Source organism: Eretmochelys imbricata, chromosome 2 (assembly GCF_965152235.1).
Source record: "Eretmochelys imbricata isolate rEreImb1 chromosome 2, rEreImb1.hap1, whole genome shotgun sequence".
NCBI classification, from domain to species: Eukaryota; Metazoa; Chordata; order Testudines; family Cheloniidae; genus Eretmochelys; species Eretmochelys imbricata.
Window position 1 is genome coordinate 209,885,909 of NC_135573.1, and position 26,967 is coordinate 209,912,875.

Sequence of the window (26,967 nt, forward strand, 5' to 3'; positions counted from 1 at the left end):
GACTTTTATTTGTTCACCTCTTTTTAGTGCATAAACCTTTTCCATCAGATGGGTTTACTTGCAATAATAACATGGGGTTAGAGAATTATTTGGCAAGAGAATTAGATCAAAGTGTACAGACTTGTCCTGATAAGATCAGGAAAACAAACTGTAACTAATTTTGAAGTTTTAAAAAAATAAATCCGTTGCATTTGTGGTTATTCTGTTGAGTATTTGGAGTTCACTGAAGCTGTTTCCAGCTCACAAAAAAAAATTACTTTTCTGTTGCCTGTCATTGTTCCTTTTTAATATCTTGATCTTCAAAATGGGGTGAGCTTAGTACTCTGCACATTTTCAGCTCTGGAACACAATATCATCAAAGGGTTAAAAAATTTTTTTGAAAATCTTATTTTCCTTGGAGGGAGAGTTTAAGCCATTTCTTTTGGGAGGAATGGGGGAGAATTGTCTTTAAATATCCTGAAAGCTGTGGAGGTGGTGGTGGTGGTGGCAGCATTTACATAACTGTCCTAAAATATCATTTTGTGCCAGTTAAGACTCAGGTAAGAAAAGGGGAGAAATTACTGAAAAGATAAGTCCAAATAATTTTGTGGGTATGGAGATTCCTTAAAAGCCAATAACTAAAACATTGTTTTGCTATGCAGATGTATGCATACTGCCAAAATCTTCTTTGACCTGCATAGTTTCAGTTGGCCAAACTGAGAGGTGATGCGTAAGGAGTGTAAGTTACAGGTTAGTACTTCAACATTGAGTCTAAGGCCTTATCTACATTAAGAATATGCCTATTTCCAGCAATTGATGGGCAACCTCTGAAGTAACTGCACCTATGTAAGCCCCAAGTATAGGCAAGGAAAGACACAATTTGCACCAGTGGAGCTTGACCCAGTTCCAAACAGAGGTAACTGGTGCAAGTCCTAGCTTTCTTTGTCAATATTAAGAGCATGCCCTGGGGTAGCTGTACCATTCACTGCCCATCAGATGCTACAATTGGGGTGAATATCCTGAGTATGTCTCTAGGGACTTTAAGTTGGTATAATTTACTGTGATGGGGGTTGGGCTTACTGGTGGTGCTGCATAGGGGTTAGGGCACTGGGTCCCAGTTCTCCCCCATCTATGGCATCCGTCGCCAGCAATCACTCCAGTGCTGTGGTAGTCCATCTTTAGGTAGGTAGCGACTTGGGCCTCCCTTCTGGGGTGACAGAGTTCAATAAAATATATACAGTCTAACATCCCCACAAAAGAAGGGGTTTCAGCCCACCTCCAGGCCGCTATGGTGGTAGGCCTGTAACTTGTGACTTAGTGTCTCTAGCCTCTCCTCTTCTTCAGGGGGCGAAAAGGGGGTTTATGCCCCTTCCACAAAAAACATGGTTGGTAAGGGAGCCCAGGCCCTCCCTCTCCACTAGACTCTGACCCAGGGCCCTGTGAAAGGCAATGACAGCACACACGCAGTAGTGCTTCGGGGCTGCCTCCCTGGGCCACTTCCTATCAGTGCCATTCACTTTCCCACAAGGCATCAAAGTCCAACAAAAAATAGCAAAAACAATTGAATCTGCAGCCCAGCTGGGCTCAGCTAGTAACCTCCTTCCTTGTGGGTTAGCCCCAGGTTCAAAGTGGTTCCTGGGTTTTACTCTCACCTCCTGGAGGAGGTCACACTCTCCCTCTACCCAGGGTTTCCATCAGGCTCCAGTCCCTGATTAGCCCCTGCCTCCAATGAGGCTCCCAGTTGAGGACTCTGCATCCCATGCTTCTCTTAGCCCTCACCCCTAGAGAGAAAGCTCCCAGCTACCTCTCACTTGCGTCTCCTCCCTGTACCCACCTTTAGGGCCTGTAATAATTGCTGCCTGCAGGCCTCTCTCTTAGAGTAAGGGCTTGTGCTGTGCCCTTGCTCAGGAGCTTCCCTCCCCACTGCTGAGCTGTCTGGCTCCCTTTTAAACCTTTCCTCCAGCTGGAGCAGGCTCTGCAGCTGTGGGGAGCAGTCACCTGGGCCCAGAGCTGCTTCACAACTCTTTCTGTCCCAGGGTGTGGTTTGTACACCCCATCACGCTTACATTTTGAGGGGACAGAAGAAGGTGTAAGCGATAACAGCCTAGACTCACTTTGGCTCTGAATCACCTACCAATCTGTCAAAACCCAATGTGTTAAAACCATTTGTCAAAACTAATCTTCAGATATTTGCTATCTCCTGTTTTTTCTTACTTTGGAGTATCAGGCATTGTAAACTTCTGACTGCATTTCCCCTGATCCCCCGTATAGCTTTGTAAAACATCCCCGTCATCCATAAATAGACGTGGCAGGATTCTATTTAAATTGGTAGATGTCGGTAAATGGAAATTTCAGCCAACACACTGAAATCAATGGGAAAAAAGTATCCAGCGGGGACAGCTGGCATGAGTGTGGCCACACCCCCACCGTGTGCCTGCAGGGATCAGGTGTGTCTATCCCTGCGGCAGCACAGGGAGCCTTCGGCAGCCCTGCTGTTATGGACCCACTCCCTCTCTTCTCTCCTGGAACACAGCATAGCTGCAGAGCAGGGCTCACTGTGCTGCCTCGTGACTGGTGACACCTGATCCCTGCTGGGAAGGCTGCAGTCCTGGCAGGACAGAGCAGAGCTTCCTGGCCATGGTCATGGTCGTGAGGAGGAGAAGTCTGTTGCTGAATGGCTCCTGACCAGAGATGGAGCCTTTCAGCAGCAGGGTGGCCTCCTGCACAGCAGGGAGCTCCTCCTCCTCCTCATCTCAGCAGGAGTGTGTGGGGGTGTGGGTGTCTCTCTCTGCGCTGCTCTTGCAGGAGTGCGGCCTTCCCTGCATCTTGTGCCTGCAGGGATTGGGTGTCACTGTCCCTGCAGCAGCACAGGGAGGCCTCTGCAGCTCTGCTCCACTCACTCGCCAGCCAGCAATGTGGAAGCCATCCCTGAGCAGGAGCTGTTCAGCAGCACCCCACAGCTGGTGGCTCATCCTGCTCCTCGCAGCCCTGGCCAGAGGTTGGTGCTCTGCTGGGCCAGGACTGCAGCCACCCCTGCACTTTGCACATGGCACTTGGCAATGCAGGGAGCCCCCTCCGGTCAGCACTGCACCAACCCTAGGCATACCCCCCACACACTTCATTTCCAGCAACTGTAAAAATAAACATGGATAAATCTAAACACGTTATTAAAAATAAAAATAGATATTTATAGATGAAATTAGAAAAAAATAAAAACTGAATTCTGCCAAGCCTACCCATAAAGCCACAATTCTTTTTTTCTTACCCAGTGTTATATCCAAGACAGGGTATGAAATAACTCATTGTAATTACTACAGAAGAACCTCAGAGTTACGCACACCTTGGGAATGGAGGTTGTTCGTAACTGACCTGTTCCTAACTCTGAACAAAACATTATGGTGGTTCTTTCAAAAGTTTACAACTGAACATTGACTTAATACAGCTTTGAACTTTAATATGCAGAATAACAATGTTGCTTTCCTTTTTTTTTTTTTAATAGTTTAAATTTAACACAGTGCTGTACTGCGTTTGCTTTTGGGGGTGTGTGTGTGTGTGTGTGTGTGTGGCTGCTGCTGCTGCCTGATTGTGTACTTCCGGTTCCAAATGAGGTGTGTGGCTGACTGGTCAGTTTGTAACTCTGAGGTTCTACTGTATTTCTTAGGCTGTTTCAAGCGCTGTGATGTGTGTACTCTTTGCCCATATGTTTAACTCTGGCACTCCTTGAAGCATGAACAAACTGAAGAAGGGGTCATTAGTTGTATCCCTTGAGCACTTGGGTACTGTGTGACCCTTTTAATAGAGTTAAGTCCTGGTCATTTGTTCACACATCTCTTTTTATCGTTCCTTTATTCAGCCATTCTCTGACAGATTGAAGTATTCTGGAGCTTGTCTCTTCTTGACACACAGTGTCTCTCCTTGTTTGTCAAAATACAGATCAAGTAGCCAATGACCAATGGCATGGGGAAGAAGAGTCAGCAAAGGATAGAGCAAACTAGTCTGGAAAGTCACTGAGCTCAAGATGCCTAAGTGAGTGACCAAGACAGTGTGACTTTCTGAGGCATAAGACTAAAGATATTTAAATATAACTAGGAAGAAGCGTGTAGCCAGGAGATGCATGTGTGGATGAGATTACAAATAAAGCTGGGTAAATTTTTTCAGACAATTAGTTTATTTGCCAAAAAATGCAGTTTTGAGTTGACCAAAACTATTTGCTAACTTGGATTGAATAATTGGGTTGAATGTAAAGGGAAAATAGTTTTGGCTGTTTTTTTGTTTTGTTTTTAAGTCAAAACATTTTTGTTTCATTTGAAAGGACATTTCATTTTGGAAATGTAGCCGGATTTAATTTTTGAAATGGTAAAACACCCAAAACTGAAATGACACTCCCCCCCCCCCAATTTTTTGTTTTTGTATTGATGAGGAAAAAATGAAAAATTCCTCTTTTGGGCCAACCCCAGATTCGTTTTTTTCCATGTTTTTGGTTTGGCCACCGAACTGGAAAAAAATATCAATTATCCATTCTGTTTTAATTACAAATATAATGGGGGGGGGGGAAACAGGGGCTGTTGATGATGATGATGATGATGCTGGGATCAAGGCTATGGTTGTGTGTATGGGTCGGGGAGATGACAGACCTCATAAGGTTGTGGGAGGACAGAGTAAAAGTTAGAAGGAGAATGGTTAAGAGCAGTGGTTGATGTTGATCAAAATAAAAGGCGTTCAGTTCGGGAGTTCATCACAGGTCTGAACACTGTGGTGATAAGGTATGGTGATAAGCAGCCAAACAGCAATGTGCATGCATGTTCATGTGATTTGTGAAGCTGGGCAGAGGCACAGCCCTATTCCTGTGAATGCCCAGAAAGCCAAAGGGAAGCTTATATTCTGGGGGAGAAGCTTCCTCAACTAGGAAAAGATTCAGTGGGGAGTGGTCAGTAATCAGATGTCAGTGGCACTATCTATGGTGAAGTATTGTTGTTTCTATTACCGTAGCACCTGGGAGCGCTAGTCATGAAACGGGACCGCACTGTGCTAGGCACTGTACAAACACAGAACAAAAAGACTGTCTCTGTCCCACGGAGTAATGGATAGGGAATGATGCACTATTGACAGAGTGGTGACTGAAGACTGAGAATTAGGGTATGTCTACACTGCGAAATTAGGTCGAATTATAGAAGTCGGTTTTTTATAAATCATTTTTATATAGTTGATTGTGTGTGTTCCCACACAAAATGCTCTAAGTGCATTAAGTGCGTTAACTCGGCAGAGTGCTTCCACAGTACCGAGGCTAGCATCGACTTCTGGAGCATTGCACTGTGGGTAGCTATCCCACAGTTTCCGCAGTCTCTGCCACCCACTGGAATTCTGGGTTTAGATCCCAATGCCTAATGGGGCAAAAACATTGTCGTGGGTGGTTCTGGGTACATGTCGTCAGGCCCTCCCTCCTCCCTCCGTGAAAACAATGGCAGATAATTGTTTTGCACCTTTTTTCCTGAGTTACCTGTGCAGACGCCATACCACGGCAAGCATGGAGCCCGCTCAGCTCACTGTCACCGTATGTCTCCTGGGTGCTGGCAGACGCGGTACTGCATTGCTACACAGCAGCTGCAACCCATTGTCTTGTGGCAGCAAACGGTGCAATAGGCCTGATAACCATCCTCATCATGTCTGAGGTGCTCCTGGCCGCCTCAGTAAGGTCGGTCAGGAGCGCCTGAGCAGGCATGGGCGCAGGGACTAAAATAGGAGTGACTTGACCAGGTCATTCTCTTCAGTCCTATTGTACCATCTTATGGCAAGCAGGCAGGAGATGAGGATGGCTAGTAGTCCTAATGCACCATCTTCTGCTTAGCAGTCAGGAGATGAGGATGGCTAGCAGTCCTACTGCACCGTCTGCTGCCAGCCAAAGATGTAAAAGATAGATGGAGTGGATCAAAACAAAAAATACACCAGATTTGTTTTGTATTCATTTGCTCCTCCCTCCCTCTGTGAAATCAAAAGCCAACAATCGTTTTGGTGAGGTCTGTCAGGGGCACCTTGAAAAGTTTAATGGAGATTCAGTCTTGCCTGAAATACTGGGGGGAGGGATAGCTCAGTGGGTTGAGCATTGGCCTGCTAAACCCAGGGTTTTGAGTTCAGTCCTTGAGGGGGCCATTTTGTGTGACAGTTGTTTTTGTTTCTCCTTGATGTAAAGCCACCGCCTTTGTTGATTTTAATTCCCTGTAAGCCAACCCTGTAAGCCACGTTGTCAGTCACCCCTCCCTCTGTCAGAGCAACGGCAGACAATCGTTCCGTGCCTTTTTTCTGTGCAGACACCATACCACGGCAAGCATGGAGCCCACTCAGATCACTTTGGCAATTAGGAGCACATTAAACACCATGCACATTATCCAGCAGTATATGCAGCACCAGAACCTGGCAAAACGAAACTGGGCGACTAGGCGACGTCAGTGCGGTGACGAGAGTGATAAGGATATGGACACAGACTTCTCTCAAAGCACGGGCCCTGGCAATGTGGGCATCATGGTGCTAATGGGGCAGGTTCATGCAGTGGAATGCCGATTCCGTGCCCGGGAAACAGGCACAGACTGGTGGGACTGCATAGTGTTGCAAGTCTGGGACGTTTCCCAGTGGCTGCGAAACTTTCGCATGTGTAAGGGCACTTTCATGGAACTTTGTGACTTGCATTCCCCTGCCCTGAGGTGCAAGAATACCAAGATGAGAGCAGCCCTCAAAGTTGAGAAGCGAGTGGCAATAGCCCTGTGGAAGCTTGCAATGCCAGACAGCTACCGGTCAGTCAGGAATCAATTTGGATTGGGCAAAAGTACTGTGGGGACTGCTATGATGCAAGTAGCCAACACAGTCAAAGATCTGCTGATATCAAGGGTAGTGACCCTGGGAAATGTGCAGGTTATAGTGGATGGCTTTGCTGCAATGGGATTCCCTAACTGTGGTGGGGCCATAGACGGAACCCATATCCCTATCTTGGTACCGGTGCACCAAGCCGGCGGGTACATAAACCACAAGGGGCACTGTTCAATAGTGCTGCAAGCACTGGTGGATCACAAGGGATGTTTCACCAACATCAATGTGGGATGGTCGGGAAAGGTACATGACGCTCGCATCTTCAGGAACTCTGGTCTGTATGAACAGTTGTAGGAAGGGACTTACTTTACAGACCAGAAAATAACTGTTGGGGATGTTGAAATGCCTATAGTTATCCTTGGGGACCCAGCCTACCCCTTAATGCCGTGGCTCATGAAGCCATACACGGGCAGCCTGGACAGTAGTCAGGAGCTGTTCAACTATAGGCTGAGCTAGTGCAGAATGGTGGTAGAATGTGCATTTGGACGTTTAAAAGAGCGCTGGCGCAGTTTACTGACTCAGTTAGACCTCAGCGAAACCAATATTCCCACTGTTATTACTGCTTGCTGTGCACTCCACAATATCTGTGAGAGTAAGGGGTAGACGTTTATAGTGGGGTGGGAAGTTGAGGCAAATCGCCTGGCCGCTGATTACGAGCAGCCAAACACCAGAGCGATGAGAAGAGCACAGGAGGGCGCGGTGTGCATCAGAGAAGCTTCGAAAACCATTTTCATGGCTGGCCAGGCTACAGTGTGAAAGTTCTGTTTGTTTCTCCTTGATGAAACCCTGCTTCCCTTGGTTCACTCTACTTCCCTGTTAGCTAACCACCCTTCCATCCTCCCTTCAATCACTGCTTGCAGAGGCAATAAAGTCATTGTTGCTTCACATTCATGCATTCTTTATTAATTCATCACACAAATAGGGGGATAACTGCCAAGGTAGCCTGGGGGTGGAGGGTGGGAAGCAGCGGGTGGGGTGATGGAGGAGGGAAGGAAAGGCCACACAGCACTTTAAAAGTTTAAAACTTATTGAATGCCAGCTTTCTGTTGCTTTGGCAATTGTCTGGGGTGGAGTGGCTGGGTGGCCGGAGAACCCCCGACTGCGTTCTTGGGCATCTGGTGAGGAGGCTATAGAACTTTGGGAGGAGGGTGTTTGGTTACACAGGGGCTGTAGTGGCGGTCTGTGCTCCTGCTGCCTTTCCTGCAGCTCAACCATACGCTAGAGCATATTAGTTTGATCCTCCAGCAGCCTCAGCATTGAATCCTGCCTCCTCTCATCAGGCTGCCGCCACCTTTCAGCTTCAGCCCTCTCTTCAGCCCGCCACCTCTCCTCCCAGTCATTTTGTGCTTTCCTGCTTTCTGACATTGTCTGCCTCCATGCATTCGTCTGTGCTTCTGGGAAAGAGAAGATCCTGTGATCCTTGAAACACATGCAGCTGGTGGAGGTAAAAAAAAAGGGACAGTGGTATTTTAAGACACATTTTATAGAACAATGGGTACACTCTTTCACGGTAAACCTTGCTGTTAACATTACATACATAGCACATGTGCTTTCATTACAAGGTTGCATTTTGCCTCCCCCACCACGTGGCTAGCCCCTCCTGCCTCCCCATGGCTAACAGCGGGGAACATTTCTGTTCAACCATAGGCAAACAGCCCAGCAGGAACGGCCACCTCTGAATGTCCCCTTAAGGAAAGCACCCTATTTCAACCAGAGGACCATGAATGATATCACTCTCCTGAGGATAACTCAGAGAGATAAAGAAAGGATGTTGTTTGAACGCCAGCAAACATACACTGCGATGCTTTGTTCTGCAATGATTCCCGACCACGTGCTACTGGCCTGGCGTGGTAAAGTGTCCTACCATGGTGGACAGAATAATACTGCACTCCCCAGAAACCTTTTGCAAAGGCTTTGGGAGTACCTCCAGGAGAGCATCATTGAGATGTCCCTGGAGGATTTCCGCTCCATCTCTGAGTTGAGAGTGCTGTCCAGAGCAGTCACAATGGAACACTCTGGGATAGCTCCCGGAGGCCAATACTGTCTAATTGCGTCCACAGTACCCCAAATTTGATCCAGCAAGGCCGATTTCTGCGCTAATCCCCTTGTCGGGGGTGGAGTAAGGAAATTGATTTTAAGAGCCCTTTAAGTCGAAAAAGAGGGCTTCATCGTGTGGATGGGTGCAGGGTTAAATCGATTTAATGCTGCTAAATTCGACCTCAACTCCTCATGTAGACCAGGGCTTAGATAAGAGGTGCGTGTGGAAGTGTGGTACAGGAGATGATTGACTGAATATTAAAACATTTGTGTGTGTTAATGACAGATGTGGAGGTATGCTTTGATGGGATCATCTGCTAAGGGTTGGGACACACAAGAAACAGGGCAGGAAATTAGATGTTCTCGGGGGGAGGAAGGAGAGGCTCTGTGCTAACTACAAATAATAAGACTATATGTAAGCACTTTTTCCAGTGCCATCTTGCATTATCTTCTGTTGGCAAAAATACAATGTGATTTTCAGTGCTACACAAAATATCATAATGCGTCATCAATTAAGAAGTCCTAACTCACATGAATCCTAATAAAATATTAGTGAATAGTCATTTGCATTCTCCCTACTCTAATGATAAACTATCCAAAACAATAAATAATACTTTGGATTATTTTTACCAGCTTGTTGTAGAAGACTAAGCGAAATCTGGAAAATGTCAGATTGTTACTATGCATTCCTCAACAAAAGAACATTCTGTAGCGTGCAGGACAGACAAACACACACGAGTGTTTACTTAAGATGTCTTGCATCTCATTGCGGATGCCATGTGATTTAGCAGTTGCCATGGTAACTATGCATTTTTTATTTCATATCTTGAATAAATGCTCAGATTGCCCTTGTTAAATCTAACTTATCCCCTTCCTGAAGTTTCACACAACTGTGCTTTATAATGAAAGTAATGCCTGAAGAAAAGATGACCCTATCATTTATACTGTATCATTTACGGTGTATAGTTAATTTAGAAATAAATGCTGCTGTATAAGCAATTCTGGATGGAACAAAAGAGAAGTCCTTAAATAAGTTAATTCTTCATTATTTTATGACATAAAGCAGGGGGAAAATGTAAACTATTATTGTATAATATATTATATGTTTTTAATTTTCTTGTAATTGTCAGTTATCTTTGTATTCCTTCATGTAAAAACATTTAATTAAAAAGAGGAAATATACTTATACATATAGATGTACAAGAACAATCCTGAACTCACATTTTTTTATTTGGTGTAATTTTTCAATATTGTTTCTCTTTCCTATATAACTTTGACCTCTTTAAAGGAATTTCAGTTCCTGGCAACAGATGGTTAACTCTTAAAACCTTTATTATTTATTTTTGTGCTACATATAACTGGCTTAGTACTCACAGGCAAAAAATGGGACCTCTGAATCAAGTATGTGTCTGTGTGTTGTGGTGGAGGTTTGATTTAAATCATTTGAGTATTCAGATAAAATATTCTGTAATATGTTCGGGTGTGGGGGAGGAGGGAGACCCTGCATGCAGCCTGATCTTGCTTTCATTATTGTGAGAAATCACTCATTGAAGTCACTCAGCATTCCTAAGTAAGAAATGTAGAATTAGGTCCCCAGATATTGAATAAAGGGATTAATTTTTATTTTCTCTTCAAGCCCTTTCTTCTATTCTTATTGCATCTTCTGCTCTGCTGTCTGCTCAGGATGCATTACCAAGCCTGAGGATGACTAGTGGCTCATCTATTTTTGAGCGATTTAAATACAAGAATTAGTTAATAAGAAAACAGCCATTAGAAAACATCAGTAAAAGGATACATTTCAGGCTACGTAGATGGGAATATAAAGTAGCCAGCATGACCGAGGAAATTACATTGAGAGTTACTTAATGCTATTCTTAAAAGAAATTTGAAAATACTATCTTGCTGCTTAGGGTTAAAAACATACACTAAAGCTACCACAATAAATTATTTAAACCCCAGGTGATGACTGCTACTGTTTGCACTGCAGCGTAACCACAAGTTGAATGAAGTGATTTTATTTCAAACATTAAATTAGCATCACTTTTCACTCCCACACACAATGTTTTCATACTTCCGGGTAGAAGTTTCTATTACGTGTTTTTTCCATTAAATGTCAATACATTAGAGATTATTTGATATTGGAGTTTGAGAGATTTATACAGTATTTTCATTTTTAGAATTTATCTTAAGCCTTTCATAGCTTTCAAGTCTGATTCTGGTATAGGTGTTTGCTATATCTTCAGACATCAGCTGCTGGCCCTCTTGAGAACAGACACTTAAAAAAAATACATCAGGTAGCGATAAGTGTCAGGAAGAGCACGTAAGACTAATGGACTAATTCTGATCTTATAAGTTTGGAAACCTGTATTAAAATACAAATTGTGTATTGTATGCATATATTTAATTATTTTCCTACTGGAACAAGGGAATTCTCAACCCTGAGAATGAAACGTAAGTGTTAGGGACCAGGACGTGGGCAGACATGCCTAGTGGTTGGAGCAGGAGTCAATAGCCACAAAGAGGAGCCCAGGGTCAGAGCTGGAGTCGGAGGATAGATGTCCGAGTCAAAGTCAGGAATCTGAGCTGAGCTACCTGAAGTGAAGGGAGGCAGGAGCAGGGCTGGGAACAAGCAGGAGCAATCACAGCCATGGGCAAATGCCTTGAGTAACCAGTACCCTGCTACTGGTCTTAAGAGCAGGTCTGCTGATCCCCTCAGCCAATCAGGTGGTTTGGCCAGTCAGGTGGCTCAGTTGGGGCCCCGCTGTGCTCATTTGGCCATCTGGGGGCTAAAGTAGCAGGTAAGCAGGCTAGCTGTGGGCCCTTACTCCTGAGTGTAGGAGAGAAACTTTCTCTGCAGTTGGACCAGTTGTGGAAGTCAGTGCTAAAACTCTCCAGCATCATAACCTAAACCTTCCTTTTGAGGGGAGGATGGGGGAGAAAGGAAACAGAGAAACTTTTGTGTTTGTTTTAGAAGTTGCAAGGTGCCCAGTACTATGACAATGGGCTCAGTGGAAGCATATAGGTAGATAGATTCATATATTTGATATTCACCTGTATACAGATGTTCTGCAGGAGACCTTAGCTATCACTTGAGTCCTTAATGTGCAGTTTAAATGATGTTGCTATGAAACTGTAGCACATCTGGCCAAACTCGTCTTTGACATGTTTGGTTTCAATTGACCAAACTGTGAAGTGATGTGTAAGGAGTGTGGGTTACATGCCAGTATATGTGTTGCATTTAGTCCTCATCTGCATTGGAAATTTGCCCCAATTCCATGGATAGCATCTGCTCACTAAGATGAATTTCACCCTACATTGAAAAGTTAGACAAGCTAAATACGAGTATGTTGTCTTCTAGAGTGGTTTCCATTCATGTGTGAAAGCTAATGATGGGCTGCAGTAGAAGCCAGTCTACATCCATCTGGAATGTTAAATAACTATTTTTCTGGTTCCCCTGATACCCGAATAATTTCACTGTTCCCATGGAACAGAAATCTTTACAAAAGGGGGAAAAATTCTGTCTTTGGAAAAACTGAAATGGAATCTTCTAAAAAAAAATTCGGGTTCCACCTTTGCAACTCCATGCAAGTTGCCAGGAGAGCATGATTTCCATCAAAATGTTGGCAAAATCAAAATGATCCTGCAATGTTTTGGTTTAGACCAATTGGCATTTTTCAGACAGAAAATATGTTACATTAAATAATTTCTGACCAGCTCTAATGACCACGATGGTAAGTTTGAGAGGGAGACAGTGTAGGAGGAAGTGATTGGAACCCATCCCTTTCTTTTGCAGCACAAATCTATCCTTCTGCATCTCAGACTTATTTCCATGTGAAAATTGCACATGCTCAAGGTCTTCAAGCACCTTCTTACTTCAGAAGCTTTATGATAACAGTGGCACACAGACAGCCACTAGGGGCTGATGGAGAACTGCATGAACTCTGCCCTTGCATCTGTTCTCCTCCTAAATGCCAAAATCAGCTCTTTCACTTTTAGTCGGGTTAAGAAGTAAGAGTCTCCTATGTTGACCTTGCTGAGCACATTGCCAAGCTATCAGGCTGCATCTACTAATAACAATTAAGTCTATGATGCATGGGAAGGGGAGAAAGAAGAAAATGCCTATTCTTCTATTTTCATAAATAGCTATTATTCATCACCCAACAAAGAGTTGTGTGGGGTTAGGGTTGTCATACCACTACTCCTATGTTCCCTCTCATGTAGGCCCCAGTCCAGTAAAATGCTTAAGATTTAAGAGAGGTAGCATTGCCTAGGAGATGGGGCAAGACCAACCCTGGGATTCAGGAGATCTGGTTATATTCGCAGTATTGCCTGCCTCTGACCTCCTGTGTGATGTTGAGGAAGTTTAGTGCCTAGCACAGTGAAGCACCAGTCTTCCTTAGGGCCTTTTGGCACTAGTGTAGTACACTTATGAATAACAATGAGCATAAGTTTATACAGTAGTCTCTTTGAAAGCAATTGGGCTAAATGTGCTTAAAGTTATATGTGCAAGCACGTGCTGGACTGTGGTCTAATGGCACCATTCAGCAATCTTTACTCATGCTGAGTAGTACTTACCCGTGAGTAGTCCCAACAAGTACCCATGAGTAGTTCCAACAAGATATCAATAGGATACTTAAGTAAGAAAGATACTACTCAACATGAATGTAAGGATAGCAGAGCTGGTCCCATGATCTGCATGTAAGGAAGTAGTATGCCTTGATGTGTTGTCTGTCGAGGGAGTTTCCCTAATACACATTGTCTCTCAGCTCTGTTTTGCCAGCATCATTCTTTTGACCTGTCTACAATGGCAGCCTTGTTATTCATGTGTTCTTTATGACAAGGTAACTAAGGGGATAATAACATCAGCAATTTTTATAAAAAGTGCATAGTGTACATTATTTTATTTGGAGTACTTGTGGCACCTTAGAGACTAACCAATTTATTAGAGCATGAGCTTTCGTGAGCTACAGCTCATGAAGTGAGCTGTAGCTCACGAAAGCTCATGCTCTAATAAATTGGTTAGTCTCTAAGGTGCCACAAGTACTCCATTTCTTTTTGCGAATACAGACTAACACGGCTGTTACTCTGAAACCTGTCATTATTTTATTTGACTTACAAAATGCTTCTTGGCGGTAGAATATTTTGATAATATTTTAAATAAGAATTTTGTTTTTGTTTTACCACCATTTTATGAATGCTGATATCCACAGTCGTCAAGTTTTGCTCTGCAGAATGTGGGCTTCCTGCTGTAGATCTTCCAGATATGTGTCTGAGCATTAAACTGCAGTGAAGCTGTTCGTATTGTCTTTGAGTTCATTTTGATGGCAGCATTTGTTGTTGCACAATTTCATCGTTCTATGGTTTGTTCAGTAGTCTTTAAGAATGGTCAGATATCAAAACTAATTCACTTTATAAGCCAGCCACGTTTCCATTTTTCTTTGTTTTGGGGGGTTAATGTGAGTTCAGAGGTAGATTTACCAATTGATTATGACTGGAAACAAGCTAGTACTGTACAATCCAAAAGAAAGATAGAGTTATAATTAAATGTTGGTATATAGTAGGTAACATAATAAGGAATGAAAAGATGCAGATTTTTGTTCTCCTTTGGCCACCCCCTTCTATGGTTGCATTTTGTGTGTGTGTTTTATTAAATATTGTATGAACAATGTTTTGGGTGATTCTGCATCGACAGATTTTTGTTTTTATTTGAAATTTGGGACAGTGGATATTTGTCTAATTGACTCACGCAAATGCGAGAAAGTCCTGTTCGAATAAAAATTTCATGCTTATGATATTTTGAGCCGAAGCAGGATAGTGGCCATCTTTGAAATTTTTCTTTATGAAAGTGGGAGCTGGTAGGAAAATGTGCTCCATGGTTGTTGATAACCCATATGCCAGAGTATTTAGCAATTTCATAGATTATACAGCCAGAAGGGGCATCTGTGATCATCTAATCTGATCTGCACAATGCTGGCCATAGAACTTCCGTGAATTAATTCCTATTTGAACTAGAACATATCTTTTAGAAAAGCATCCAATCTTGATTTGCAAATTGCTCATGATCGAGAATCCTCCACAACCTTTGATAAACTGTTCTAATGGTTAATCACCCTCCCTGTTAAAAATGCGTGTCTTATTTCCAATCTGAATTCATCTGTAGAGCCCTGCAAATCCGTGGATATCCACTTCATATCTGCGTACCATTTTTGCAGGTAATGGATCGGGTACAGATACAACCACGTAGGGCTCTACTCACTTTCAGTGCCTGGCCTGTGGCATCTGACTTGGGCAGCCCTGGGGCCGCAGCACGCTCAGGGCTGGCAGCCAGTGGCTGGGGCTAGGTGGCAGGACAGAGTCGGGACTATCCAGCACCAGCTCACCATGCCACTTCCTGTACAGCACCTCGGGCAGTGCCAACGTCCCCACCATGGCCCGGCAGCATTGGCTGCACTCCTGGCCCGCTGGCTCCTGGGCAGCAGAGCCTGCCCCCGGCCATGGGGATTGGAGCAGGCGGGACCCTGGTGCCCCACCCCTCTGCCCCACTGTGGTGCAATACGCACTGCTGCTGCTATTGCTCGTGAGCCCACAGGAGCAGCATGCAATGCCTCTTTCCCCCACCTGCGTTGTCTCTTCTCCTCGAGACCCTGCCCCCCACACCACCCCTTACCCCGAGTCCCCACCTTCAGGCTGCCTCTTCCCTGCAAGACCCCACCACCTCTTGCTCATCTCCATTCCCTTCCCCTCCCCCTCCCCCCTGCCCCCGCATCGCTAGTCTTTGTGACACGGCTTCCTGGTGCGGATGCTGATACACACAAAAGATGGCTAGCGGATCGCAGGTCGGATCGCCGGTCGATTGTGATGGATGTGGATCGGATGCAGATCTACATTTTTGTATCTGCACAGGGCTGTATTCATCTGCTTCTTCTTCAAGCCATTGAATTTTGTTACACCTTTCTCTGCTAGATTCAAGATGTTTATTATCATCAAATTTTTGTTCTCCATGTAGGTACTTATAAACTGTGATCAAGTCACTCCTTAACCTTCTCTTTGTTAAGCTAAATACATTCAGCTCCTTGAGTTTATCACAAAATGTTTTCTAATCCTTTAATTTTTCTTCTGGCTCTTCTCTGATCCCTTTAACAATTTATCCACATCCTTCTTGAATTGTGAACGCCGGAGCTGGCCAAGTGCATTCTAGCAGCAGCCACTCCCATGCCAAAGACAGAGGTAGGATACCAGCCCTACTACTATATTTTCTACATTCAAGGATTATATTAGCCCTTTGAGCCACAGCATTACACTGGAATCTCATATTTAGGTGATTCTCTATCCTGACCCCCAAGTCTGTTTGAGTCACTAGTTTCCAGGATAAAGTCCACCATCCAGTAAATATGACCTTAATTCTTTGTTCCTAGATGTATCACTTTACATTTAGGTATATTAAAATACGTTAGCTTGCACTCAGTTTACCAAGTGATCCAGATCGCTCTGTATCAGTGACCTGTCCTCCTTGCATTGGATTGGATAAGCTATACCAATGATTCTTGAATATATTATTCTCAATGTAATGCAAGTAAATCAAGTTTGTCTGTTGTGACTTTGATATGTGTTGGAACTCCATGAAACAACATACCTGAGATGGATTTTTCCAAGATTTTATATCCTTGTTCCACTTTAATTTTTGGTAAATTCCTTTCCACTTTCTTCATAAATAAAGTGGAAGATTCCGATAAAGTATCTAGTCATTTGGGTATTTCCAAATGATTATTTTTGCTGCCTTGAAATCTACTACTGTGTCTTCAGAGTAATGTATTCCAATGCAAAAGTTAATGAAGTGACGACCATCTTTAGTCTGTGGTGAATCTTGTTTAAAAGAGATTCCCTTCTGGGATTATCTTTCGGTGTGGGAATAGTAAAATATATACTTACTTTCTTTTGGGTGGGGGTGTGGGGGGGTGTGGGTGTGTGTGTGCGCAACCTTTATACTAAGTGGTGTGCGTGTGAGGTTGCCCAATACTTTCCATTATAAGACCCTGATTTCAGCTGCTAATAACTTTGCTGAACTTTAACCAGTTGGGCTGAAATTTTTCATCCTTGGTGTCTGCCTCAGGTTAACTATTTAATTTCAGCTGAAACTGTTCAGCCATTTCTGAGAATGAGGTTAGAGAAAAATATTTTGTTTTGCCATATTAAAAATTTTTGATGATCTTTTCTTTGAGAAGCTCTAGGGGGCCACGTGACTCGAAGCAGGGGAGTGGCCTTCATATCAGGGATGTGTCTTTTGCCATCCTTGTGATGATCTTCCCAAATGTGGCCAAGTGATGAGCCTTTGAAAAATTGCAACTTGCACATGGTCAGTCGAGACTTACTAGAGCAGACTTATTTCATCAGGCCCACCTTCTTTGTGTCTGTAGTTGTTTATGCCCCTCCATAAGTACATATACCACCACCCAGCTTTGAAGGCAGAGCGGAGAACAGCGGCTGCTGGCTGGGTGCCCAGCTCTGAAGGCAGTGCCACCCCAGCAGCAACACAGAAGTAAGGGTGCCAATGTGAAAAGTGAGATTCATCAATGTCACTGTTCACAGCAGACTTAGCACCCCATTGCCACCCTGGGGCTGACAGCCAGAGCCCCGCCACCTTCAGGTGAGGAATTGAGGGACAAGAGTGGAAGGAGAGCCCGAGCCTGGGCTGCCTTCTATTGAGGGATTGGGAGGGTGGGGGCGGGTAGAAGGAGCGCCTGAGCCTGGGCATCAGGGCTCCGGCTGTCCCCTTTATCCTGCCTCCTGGGTATGCATGGCCCTTCTGCATGAACCCTAGTCATCCAGGGCTGACAGTCAGAGCTCTTAATAAATAAATAAAGCACACAGTTCGCCCCTCCCTTGACACATTCCCACACCTCCCTTGGGAGGTGTCCCCTATCGTTTAAGAATTGCTGTGCTAGAGCTGCTCACGTGAAATCTGAAGATTCTGTAAGCGGTGAAGGTGCTGTAGCCTGGCAAAGAGCAGGTCTTTCCCTGATATTGTGACTCTGGACTGCTGTGGACCTGTCTGGGGTCTGAAAATAAGAATAGTGAGACTGTCTTTCCTATATTCTCAATGCCCTGCACATGCAACCTTCATTCTGTCATTTCCTATCTTTCCAATGCTCGCTTTGTAATCTTATGTTCTGGTGTTAGTAGAAATGATGCTGTCCAGCACATAAATATGCCTCTTCAGTTAAGAAAGATTCTCTGAAGTGGAGCCTCACACAGAGAGTTCCACCCTCACCACTCCCCCCTGGTGCAACCTTTCTTATCTACCTGAACACATTCTATACCATTCTAGAGTATTTATTTATTTTTTATACAAGGGCTTGTCCATCTTCCAGTGCCATATGCCACACCAACAGTTTCAACTCTTAGGGCTAAATCGTTAGCTCAGCTCAAAGCTTAAGTAAATGGGGTTTGTGCAGTGGTACTCCATAGGACCTTGGAGGACAGAATCCTCTTCAAAACACAGAGCAGAAACAGTGCTTTCACTGTAGGTAGTCTCTGCAACTACTGCACACCACTCCCAACGGATCCAGGTCATCATAGACCCACCAGCCATGCTTGTTCCCCTTTTCCACCTCCTCATATCTCCCCACCTTGTGCTGCCGTAGAAGGAGCTCTTTTGGAGCTTAGCTCTATGGTGTGGAATGAGTACCGATACCTGCATAGGCTCACGTCATTCCCAGCGTATCCATGTTCCCTTACCACTCAAGGAAATGTACTGGCACCAGCATCAAAAGATGTGAAGACAGAAGTGATCAGCATTATCTGGTTGTGCTGAGTCAGTTTTACCAAATTAAGCTGTAAAAACAAAAGGTTCTTGCCCTTTGTTAATGTGTGTGATTTAGAAGGAGATAGTCTGTGTGAAGTTTTGCTTCATTACATGTTGACCAAACAGGGAATTCTTTTTACCTGTATTCAGAATCTCTGCTCAGGAATGAGGAAGTCTGAATGCAGACTTGTATTTTGAGTGCTCCATTTAATAGGATCCTGTTTTTCAGGCCGTTTCCTAACTATGGGCTGTCTTCTCCTACTTAAAATCAGTGGTGTGGGATTCCCTCTGAAACTGGTCTCTTGGCTGGTTATCCGTAGGATCTGGTCTCCTTGGAGAACACAGTTTGAGGAGATGATGGGGAAGGAGTGTTCTTTTATTGAAAAGTATATATTATTAAATTATGATGAAACTAGCACCTAGATACTGCAATGTTGGTGCTTTAGAAAAGGGTGAAATAAATACATTCTTTGAAACCAGTGGAGGCATCCTGTCTCATAGAGGAATGATGGTACATCTCTGCAAATCACACATTAATTTCTATTCAGCTGTTCAAATAGAGCAAAATTCTGATTACATTTGTTCCATTATGGAGAATGTACTGTTTTTCCTTTCATGCTAGAATAGGACTGCCTAGAGTTTTGGGGATGAAGAGACTTCAGAAACTTCCAGGCTCCCTAACTGCCCACCACAATATGTTCCCCTTATTCTCCCAAGCCAAGCTTGCTTCCTCCCCAAAATTTGTTCCCTAATCATTTTTCTCTTTTTTTATTTCCCCCTTCATTACTTCTTCCCCATTGACCTTCCCTTTTGTGAAACTATGTAGATTTGTTTACAGCTGCTTAAGGTGCACCTTCTGCCAATCAGTGAAGCTCTCTTCTAAAACTGACTGCTTTGGTGTGAGCATTGTTTATGCCTCTAATGCCACTTGGTACTGTTCTTCAGCGCTGGTTGTGAATGCCTATCGTTGGTGTTCCTGTCTTCACATTCTGCAAGCCAAGGAAGATGGTGGATTTGGGTCACAGACTCTATTGCTGGACTCAGTTTGGTGGTGGCAGTGGCTCTGGAAGAGAGTGAACAGCACTTGTAACCCCTGGAGATAGGAGCAGAAATGAGCCCAAACTGGATCCATGCCTCAAACCAAACCCACCTGATCTTTGGGGAATTCAGATTAAATGGAACCTGTATCCAAACTAATCTTGGTTTGGGAAAACCAACACCCTACAGATGAGTCTTTGTAAGACCAAACCTGCCTCTGCCTTTTGAAATGGAGCTGATTCAAAGCTGGAACTATTTATCCAAAAATCTTCTCCCCTCCAATCCCCCCCCCCTTGTGAAACTTTGTGGGGGGGGATTTAAAATGAAATTCAAAACATTCCTTTGCAAAAAAATAACCAAACCAAACTTTTGATGCTTTGTGAAACCAAAGCCTCCCTAATTTGGATGTTTCTAATATGGAGGAGGTGAGTAGTTCTCTCTGCACATTGGTTCCTTATAAAAATTTTAATGAAAAGCCAAAACTGTCCTAGGAGGACAGTGTGACTGGGTTTCGCTAAGGCATATGGCCTTGGGAAATAATCTTGTTTGTTTCCATTCTCCATGAATTTGACTGGAGGTTGGATTGTGCCAGTACCATGTCAAATTCCTGGTAATACAGAGAAATCAATGTGGAAATGTTTGCAACACTGAAACCTGCACCTCTTCTGTTGTTGTTTTTCATCACTGTCATTTGTGCTTGAATCTCCTTAGTCATTCACATAGCTAACAGGGTCATATCCCTAGTTATGTGAAGAGACCTACACAACTTAAGACCAGCTAAGTATGGAGTTCCATTTGTCTAGTTACGTTACATACATAAATATTTTAGCACTCCAGAGTTACTGACAGGCTGAAAATAAATGGTAGTATTGTTTAATTAGGGCTGTTAAGTGAGTAAAAAAAATAATTAATTGTGCAATTAAACAATAATAGAATACCACTTATTTAAATGTTTTTTGGATGTTTTCTACATTTTCAAATACATGGATTTCAATTACAACACAGAATACAAAGTGTACAGTGCTCACTTTATATTTTTATTACAAATATTTGCACTGTAAAAAACAAAAGAAATATTTTTCAATTCACCTCATACAAGTACTGTAGTGCAATCTCTTTATCATGAAAGTTGAACTTACAAATGTAGAATGCAAAAAGAAAAGGACTTGTGGCACCTTAGAGACTAACAAATTTATTTGAGCATAAGCTTTCGTGAGGTACAGCTCACTTCATTGGATGTAGAATGATGTACCAAAAAAACCTGCATTCAAAAATAAAACAATGTAAAGCTTTAGAGCTTACAAGTCCACTCAGTCCTACTTCTTGTTCAGCCAGTTGCTCAGACAAACAAGTTTGTTTACATTTGCAGAAGATAATGCTGCCTGCTTCTTGTTTACAATGTCACCTGAAAGTGAGAACAGGCATTTGCATGGCACTGTTGTAGCCGGCGTCGCAAGATATATACATGCCAGATCTGCTAAAGGTTCATATGTCCCTTGATGCTTCAACCACCATTCCAGAGGACATGTGTTCATGCTGATGACAGGTTCTGCTCAATAATGATCCAAAGCAGTGTAGACTGATGCGTGTTCATTTTCATCATCTGAGTCAGATGCCACCAGCAGAAGGTTGATTTTCTTTTTTGGTGGTTGTGTTCTGTAGTTTCTGCATCAGAGTGTTTCTCTTTTAAGACTTCTGAAAGCATGCTCCACACCTCATCCCTCTCAGATTTTGGAAGGCACTTCAGATTTTTAAACCTTAAGTCAAGTGCTGTAGCTATCTTTAGAAATTTCACATTGGTATCTTCTTTGTATTTTGTCAAATTTGCAGTGAAAGTGTTCTTAAAATGAACAGCATGTGCTGGGTCATCATCCAAGACAGCTATAACATGAAATATACAGCAGAATGTGGGTAAAACAGAGCAGGAGACATACAATTCTCCCCCAAGGAGTTCAGTCACAAATTTAATTAACACATTATTTTTTAAACAAGCGTTGTCAGCATGGAAGCATGCCCTCTGGAACGATGGCTGAAGCATGAAGAGGCATACAAATCTTTAGCTCAGCTGGCACATAAATATCTTGCGACGCCAGCTACAACTGTGCCATGTGAATGCCTGTTCTCACTTTCAGGTGACATTGTAATTAAGAAGTGGGCAGCATTGTCTCCCATAAATGTAAACAAACTTGTTTTTCTTAGTGATTAACTGAATAAGGAGTAGGACTGAGTGGACTTGTAGGTTCTAAAGTTTTACACTGTTTTGTTTTTGAGTGCAGTTACGTAACAAAAAAAATACATTTGTAAGTCACACTTTCACGATGAAGAGATTGCACTACAGTACTTGCATGAGGTGAACTGAAAAATACTATTTTATCATTTTTACAGTGCAAATATTGGTAATAAAAATAATATAAAGTGAGCACTGTACACTTTGTATTCTGTGTTGTAATTGAAATCGATATATTTGAAAATGTAGAAAAACCAAAAATATTTAATAAATTTCAATTTGTATTCTGTTGTTTAACAGTGCAATTAATCGTGATTAATTTTTTTGTTAATTGTGTGAGTTAACCGTGATTAATCGACAGCCCTAGTTTTAATTAAATCACAGTGCAGACAATATGACTTATTTCAATAGAAGACAAATAGATTCTGTTAGTGGAAAATTGACTATAATATTGGTCAAAACTGCTGTCAGGTCAAGTAGTTCTTATTGTTTATTTGAAACTCCTGACCATAAGTAGCTTGCATGTAGGAGTGATATAATAAGGCAGGTGTGCTGTACTTGGTTCCAAGAGGCAATTACTTAAAAAGCACAGCAAACGTGGAGTATAATAGTTAGTTAGTACTTGCACAGTGCAATTGTAATGCTGACAGACCCTGGTCATCATGGTGCAAGATCGAACCAGGGACCTCTAGAGCTTAGTATATGAGCCTCTATAGCATGAGTTAAAAGCCGACTGGCTGTTAGCTACGGGCTGTAGAGCAGACTCATTTTATCTCTCTCTCTAGTGGTCTTGGTGCCACTAGATGAGACAGAACACCACACCCAGGAGGAATGTCGGTTACACTATGCAAACACAAACAAATTAATCCTCAGTACCCATGTAAGTAAATAAGATGCATCCACAGGGAAACAGAGAAACATGGAATCCGGGTAAGTGACTTTCCCAAGGCCACACATTGATTCAACGGCACATCCAGATTACAGTTTAGGAGCTCCTCACTCTTCATTCTGTGGTCTATCCTCTGGGCCATGCTTCCTTTACAAAAGCACAAAACCAAACAAACCCTGAAACCAGCTATTACTCAGTTATTTTTTCCCTTGCTCTGGGGTGAAGTGAATGTCAAATAAACAAAACCCAAAATCCTGTGAATGGAGCTTGAAGCTGGGAAGCCCTGAGTTTTAGGGCTTGTCTACACTTAGTGCTGCTTCTCCCGTCCGCATAGGTATTCCATCTTCCTGAGAGCTCGTAGCTATGTCGAGGGGAGAAGCCCTCCTGTTGACACAGCACTGTCTACACCAAGGGTTAGGTCCATATAACTGTCGCTCAGGGCTGTGGATTTTCCACATCCCTGAGCGACGTAGTTATACTGATTATAAGTTTGTAGTGTAGGCCAGGGCTTAGTTCTGACTCTGCTGCTGACTTGCAGTGTGACTCTGGGCAGCCTCTTTGCCTCAGTTTCACTACTAATAAAATGGGGATAATAATACAGACCTGCCTAGCTCACAAAGGTATAGTACAGATTAGTTAGACAATGCCTGTACATTGTTTTGAAAAAGAAGTGATAAGTGTTTTGTTAAATATCTTGAATATGAAAACTTAAAATGACTATTAACAGAAATAGATCTTGACTCACACAGTTGAATTCTACGGGCCATAGTCTTGCTAATGGCTCTGCCCTCCGTTTTGAATACTTTATGTTCTCTGTCCTCCATGTTCTGTTCTCCCCATGGATGTAGGAAGGGCAACCTCATGGTGGCCCTGGTTGTTTTCTTCCAACATGCATTAATTATCTCCTGGACCATACAAGATTCTAATAGGAGAAACATTCTTTCATCTTTATATAATTTCAAATGAATATCTTTTAGTCTTGAAAACACAAATACTTGAAACCTTGGGATATGTATAGGTCCTTTCTTCATGTGATTTTATTTATTTTATATATAAACTGAGTCCTGAACGAATACGTTCTGCGAAGCCCATACTTGGCCCCGTGGTCATTCTATACTTTGAAATAAATACGCAAAGAAGACAGAAAGGAAGTACCTTGTTAAAAACTGTACTATCTGGGTACAATGCAGTTAATTTACATACTCTTATCCAAGTAGTTAATGAAAATTTGAAACATTAGTTTATTTTGATATTGGAAATCCTTTGTGTTTAGCAGGGTTTCAAATTGGAAACTATATCTTCCCAGGATAAGATATTGTTAGTGTCCTGTCAGTATGATATAGCTCTGCCTCCACCACTGCCCACTAGTGTTCTGCACAAAATGTACATGTATTTAATATACACTGACACACACTACAAACCCATTTCCATATATATGTGTGTCGATGGTCCACTGATGTTAATACCTTACGTCATGTACATGCCCAATATGTATTACACCTCAGAATATCGGTGAATTCAGGGGAAATGAGGATCAGGATTAGAGGATGCCTGAGAGAGAGTTTAGTGTGTATAAACCTGTATTTTGATTAATTGTTTTTATGCTATTTTCTCTCCTTTCATTGCAGCTCTGTAAATGTGTAGGCAACAAAAAACACGTCTGGTGAAATAAAAGATTACAGTTATGCATCAGTATTCCTGTAATGTGGCTCCTCACTAATGCCCCTCGGGAGGGTTGCAATGAATACCTGACATTAATTGGTTCAGTACTAGTATGTCTGACCTTGAAGAAATTTAATAGGTCAATTCTTCGTGGTGTTTACTAATACAGAAATCTTCTTAGACGGGAAGCTCTTCGGGGCAGGGATTATGTCTTCATATGTGCAGGATCAGAGCCTGTGAGTGCTAACACAAAATAAATATTAAATAATAAGGAAATACAAGGCTAATCATAAAGCTGCACTGCTGTACGGTATCACAAACAATGTTGCTTTCGGTAAATCTTTCATATCTTGGGATTCTCCATCAACTGGTAGATGGGAGGGCGGGGGTGGGAGGTTGCAGGGACAGAAGGAGGCGTGAGGAGAGGTACTGAGACAGGGGAGGAGTGGGTAGCCGGCTCCAGGCTCAGAAGAAGGTTCCAACTGCTCCCAGGCAGGCCCATTTCAGCCCTTTCAGGTCCTGCTTCCTTGTCCCCGACCTGTTTCTGAGTCCTGCAGTGGCCACTCCAGTTCCTCTGAATCCCGTTCTTGTTCCGCGCCACCCTCCGTGTCGTGCAGGGGTTTATGTGGGGATAGAGCCCCCACAATATTTCCATTGCATGGGGCACTAGCAACCCCCGCTCCTTCAGACTCCCAGTTCCACTGCTCCTGTGATGGATTATGGATACTGTACAGTTGATACATAAGTCTTAGTTTTACTGCTTCAAAAATAGGCTAAAACGTGTCTGATTTACTGAACAGTGAGACAAGGTGCGTGAAGTAATATCTTTTATTGGACTAACTTCTGTTGGTCCGAGACACAAACTTTCATGCTACACAGAGCTCTCCTTCAAGTCTGGGAAAGGTATTCCCAGCATCACAGCAAAATGCAAGAAAAGATATTACCTCACCCACCTTGTCTCTCTAATATCCTGGGACTGACATGGCTGCAACTATACTTCATACAACAATTACTGAACAGTGTAATGCCAAACCAAATTACCGTGGAGCATTTTTGATATTTTTTTATAAATTGTCAGAACTGCAGTAGCTGAAATATCAGTTTGCATTTATGTTTCCTGCCTCTCTTTGTGCGGCTTCATGTACTTGTGGCAGGGTCTGCCAGGAGAATCTCACTGTGGTCAGAAACTCTTCATCAGTCACTATGTTTCAATGCAGGCTGCTCAGTCAGCAGCGAACCCTCATCTCGTACACTGCACAGTCAGCTTGCTTTAGTTGCTCTGTGCTCTTGGATATAGGCTGCGTGAGCAGAAATGGATGATTGTTCAGCTCCCTCCTGTTTAAGGGAGCCTAGCTGAAGAAAATCAGTGCACTGACCCATAATGTCCAAATCTCAATTTAGCTGAGATTCAAATTATGGATGCTCATGGGGTTTAGTTTCCTGTGTTGTTGTCTTGTTTTTATAATTAAAATGTTGTTGAGAAGGAGGGAGATTTGGATGCAAAGCAGAAATAGAGGCTTAGAAACATATATATGATCTTTGATCTCACTAGTTTTATTGCCTCTATTTTAACACACGAGTAGTTTTACAGCATGTACATTTCGTTTGAGTAGTAAGTTACCTATTGTTAGACTCCTTGAAAGTGTTTGCAATTCTGTGACTATTGTAATCAGTCTCCCAGTTTATTAATTAAACAAATAGTGAAACATGCATTCTTCAAATGGAAGATGAATACATCACTGGTACTGTGAATAACCCTCCAATACACTGTGCTAAAAACTGTTAACAAAAGTCACAAAGGGGAACCTTTCTTCATTTCAGCTCTCCAACCAGATGTATTAACCCTGTTTCTTAATTTAAATACTTCAGCAAAGGAAACTGCTTTCTCCCTCATTTTCAGCTCTGCTAATATATTTAAAAGGCAAGCGAGAGATCTGCCCAGATGCCTGATGCATTGTGAAGCTTTGGAGTATAAATTATGGGCAGAAATTGCAGTCTGTAACAGCTTCCATAGGAAGAAAATGTAGCTCTAATCAGCTACCTCAATTCTTTCCAAATCCCATGAGAATTTACCACTTTCTTTTTCTGTTATTCCCTCCTCCCCCTCCAAATTAAAGCAGAATGATGAAGTGTCTACTATTGAAGTGAAGGAACAAGACCAAGATGTTCTGGTGCTTAGAAAAGTGTCGTCACATAGCCCAGCCCCCACATCAGGGAGTGCCGAGAATGATTGGAGGTAAGAGTTTTTTCCTTGGGCGCTCAGAGAGAGAGAGAGAGAGAGAGAGAGACGAACACACAAGCTGACTGCAGAGCTTTCAGCAGCCAGATGGACTCAGTTACCAGCAAGAGAAATAAGATGGCAAGATATTGTAGCATTTAGGGAATGTCTTTGTTATTAACTCTACATTATGGGAAGTTCCAGGGTGAGGATCTTTGACCCTCATTTAAACAGGAAGGATTCTGCTGCCTTTCTAG

The 26,967-nt window shown here is 42.9% G+C and overlaps 1 protein-coding gene across 1 annotated transcript in view; it reads left to right on the forward strand.

Moving 5' to 3' along the window:
• Positions 1–26,967, forward strand: part of RAPGEF5 (Rap guanine nucleotide exchange factor 5) — a 223,447-nt gene that overhangs the window by 112,669 nt on the left and 83,811 nt on the right. The window contains exon 10 of the mRNA XM_077809349.1: positions 26,610–26,728. Within this exon, the coding sequence (XP_077665475.1) occupies positions 26,610–26,728 (119 nt within the window). The remainder of the gene's footprint in view (positions 1–26,609; positions 26,729–26,967) is intronic.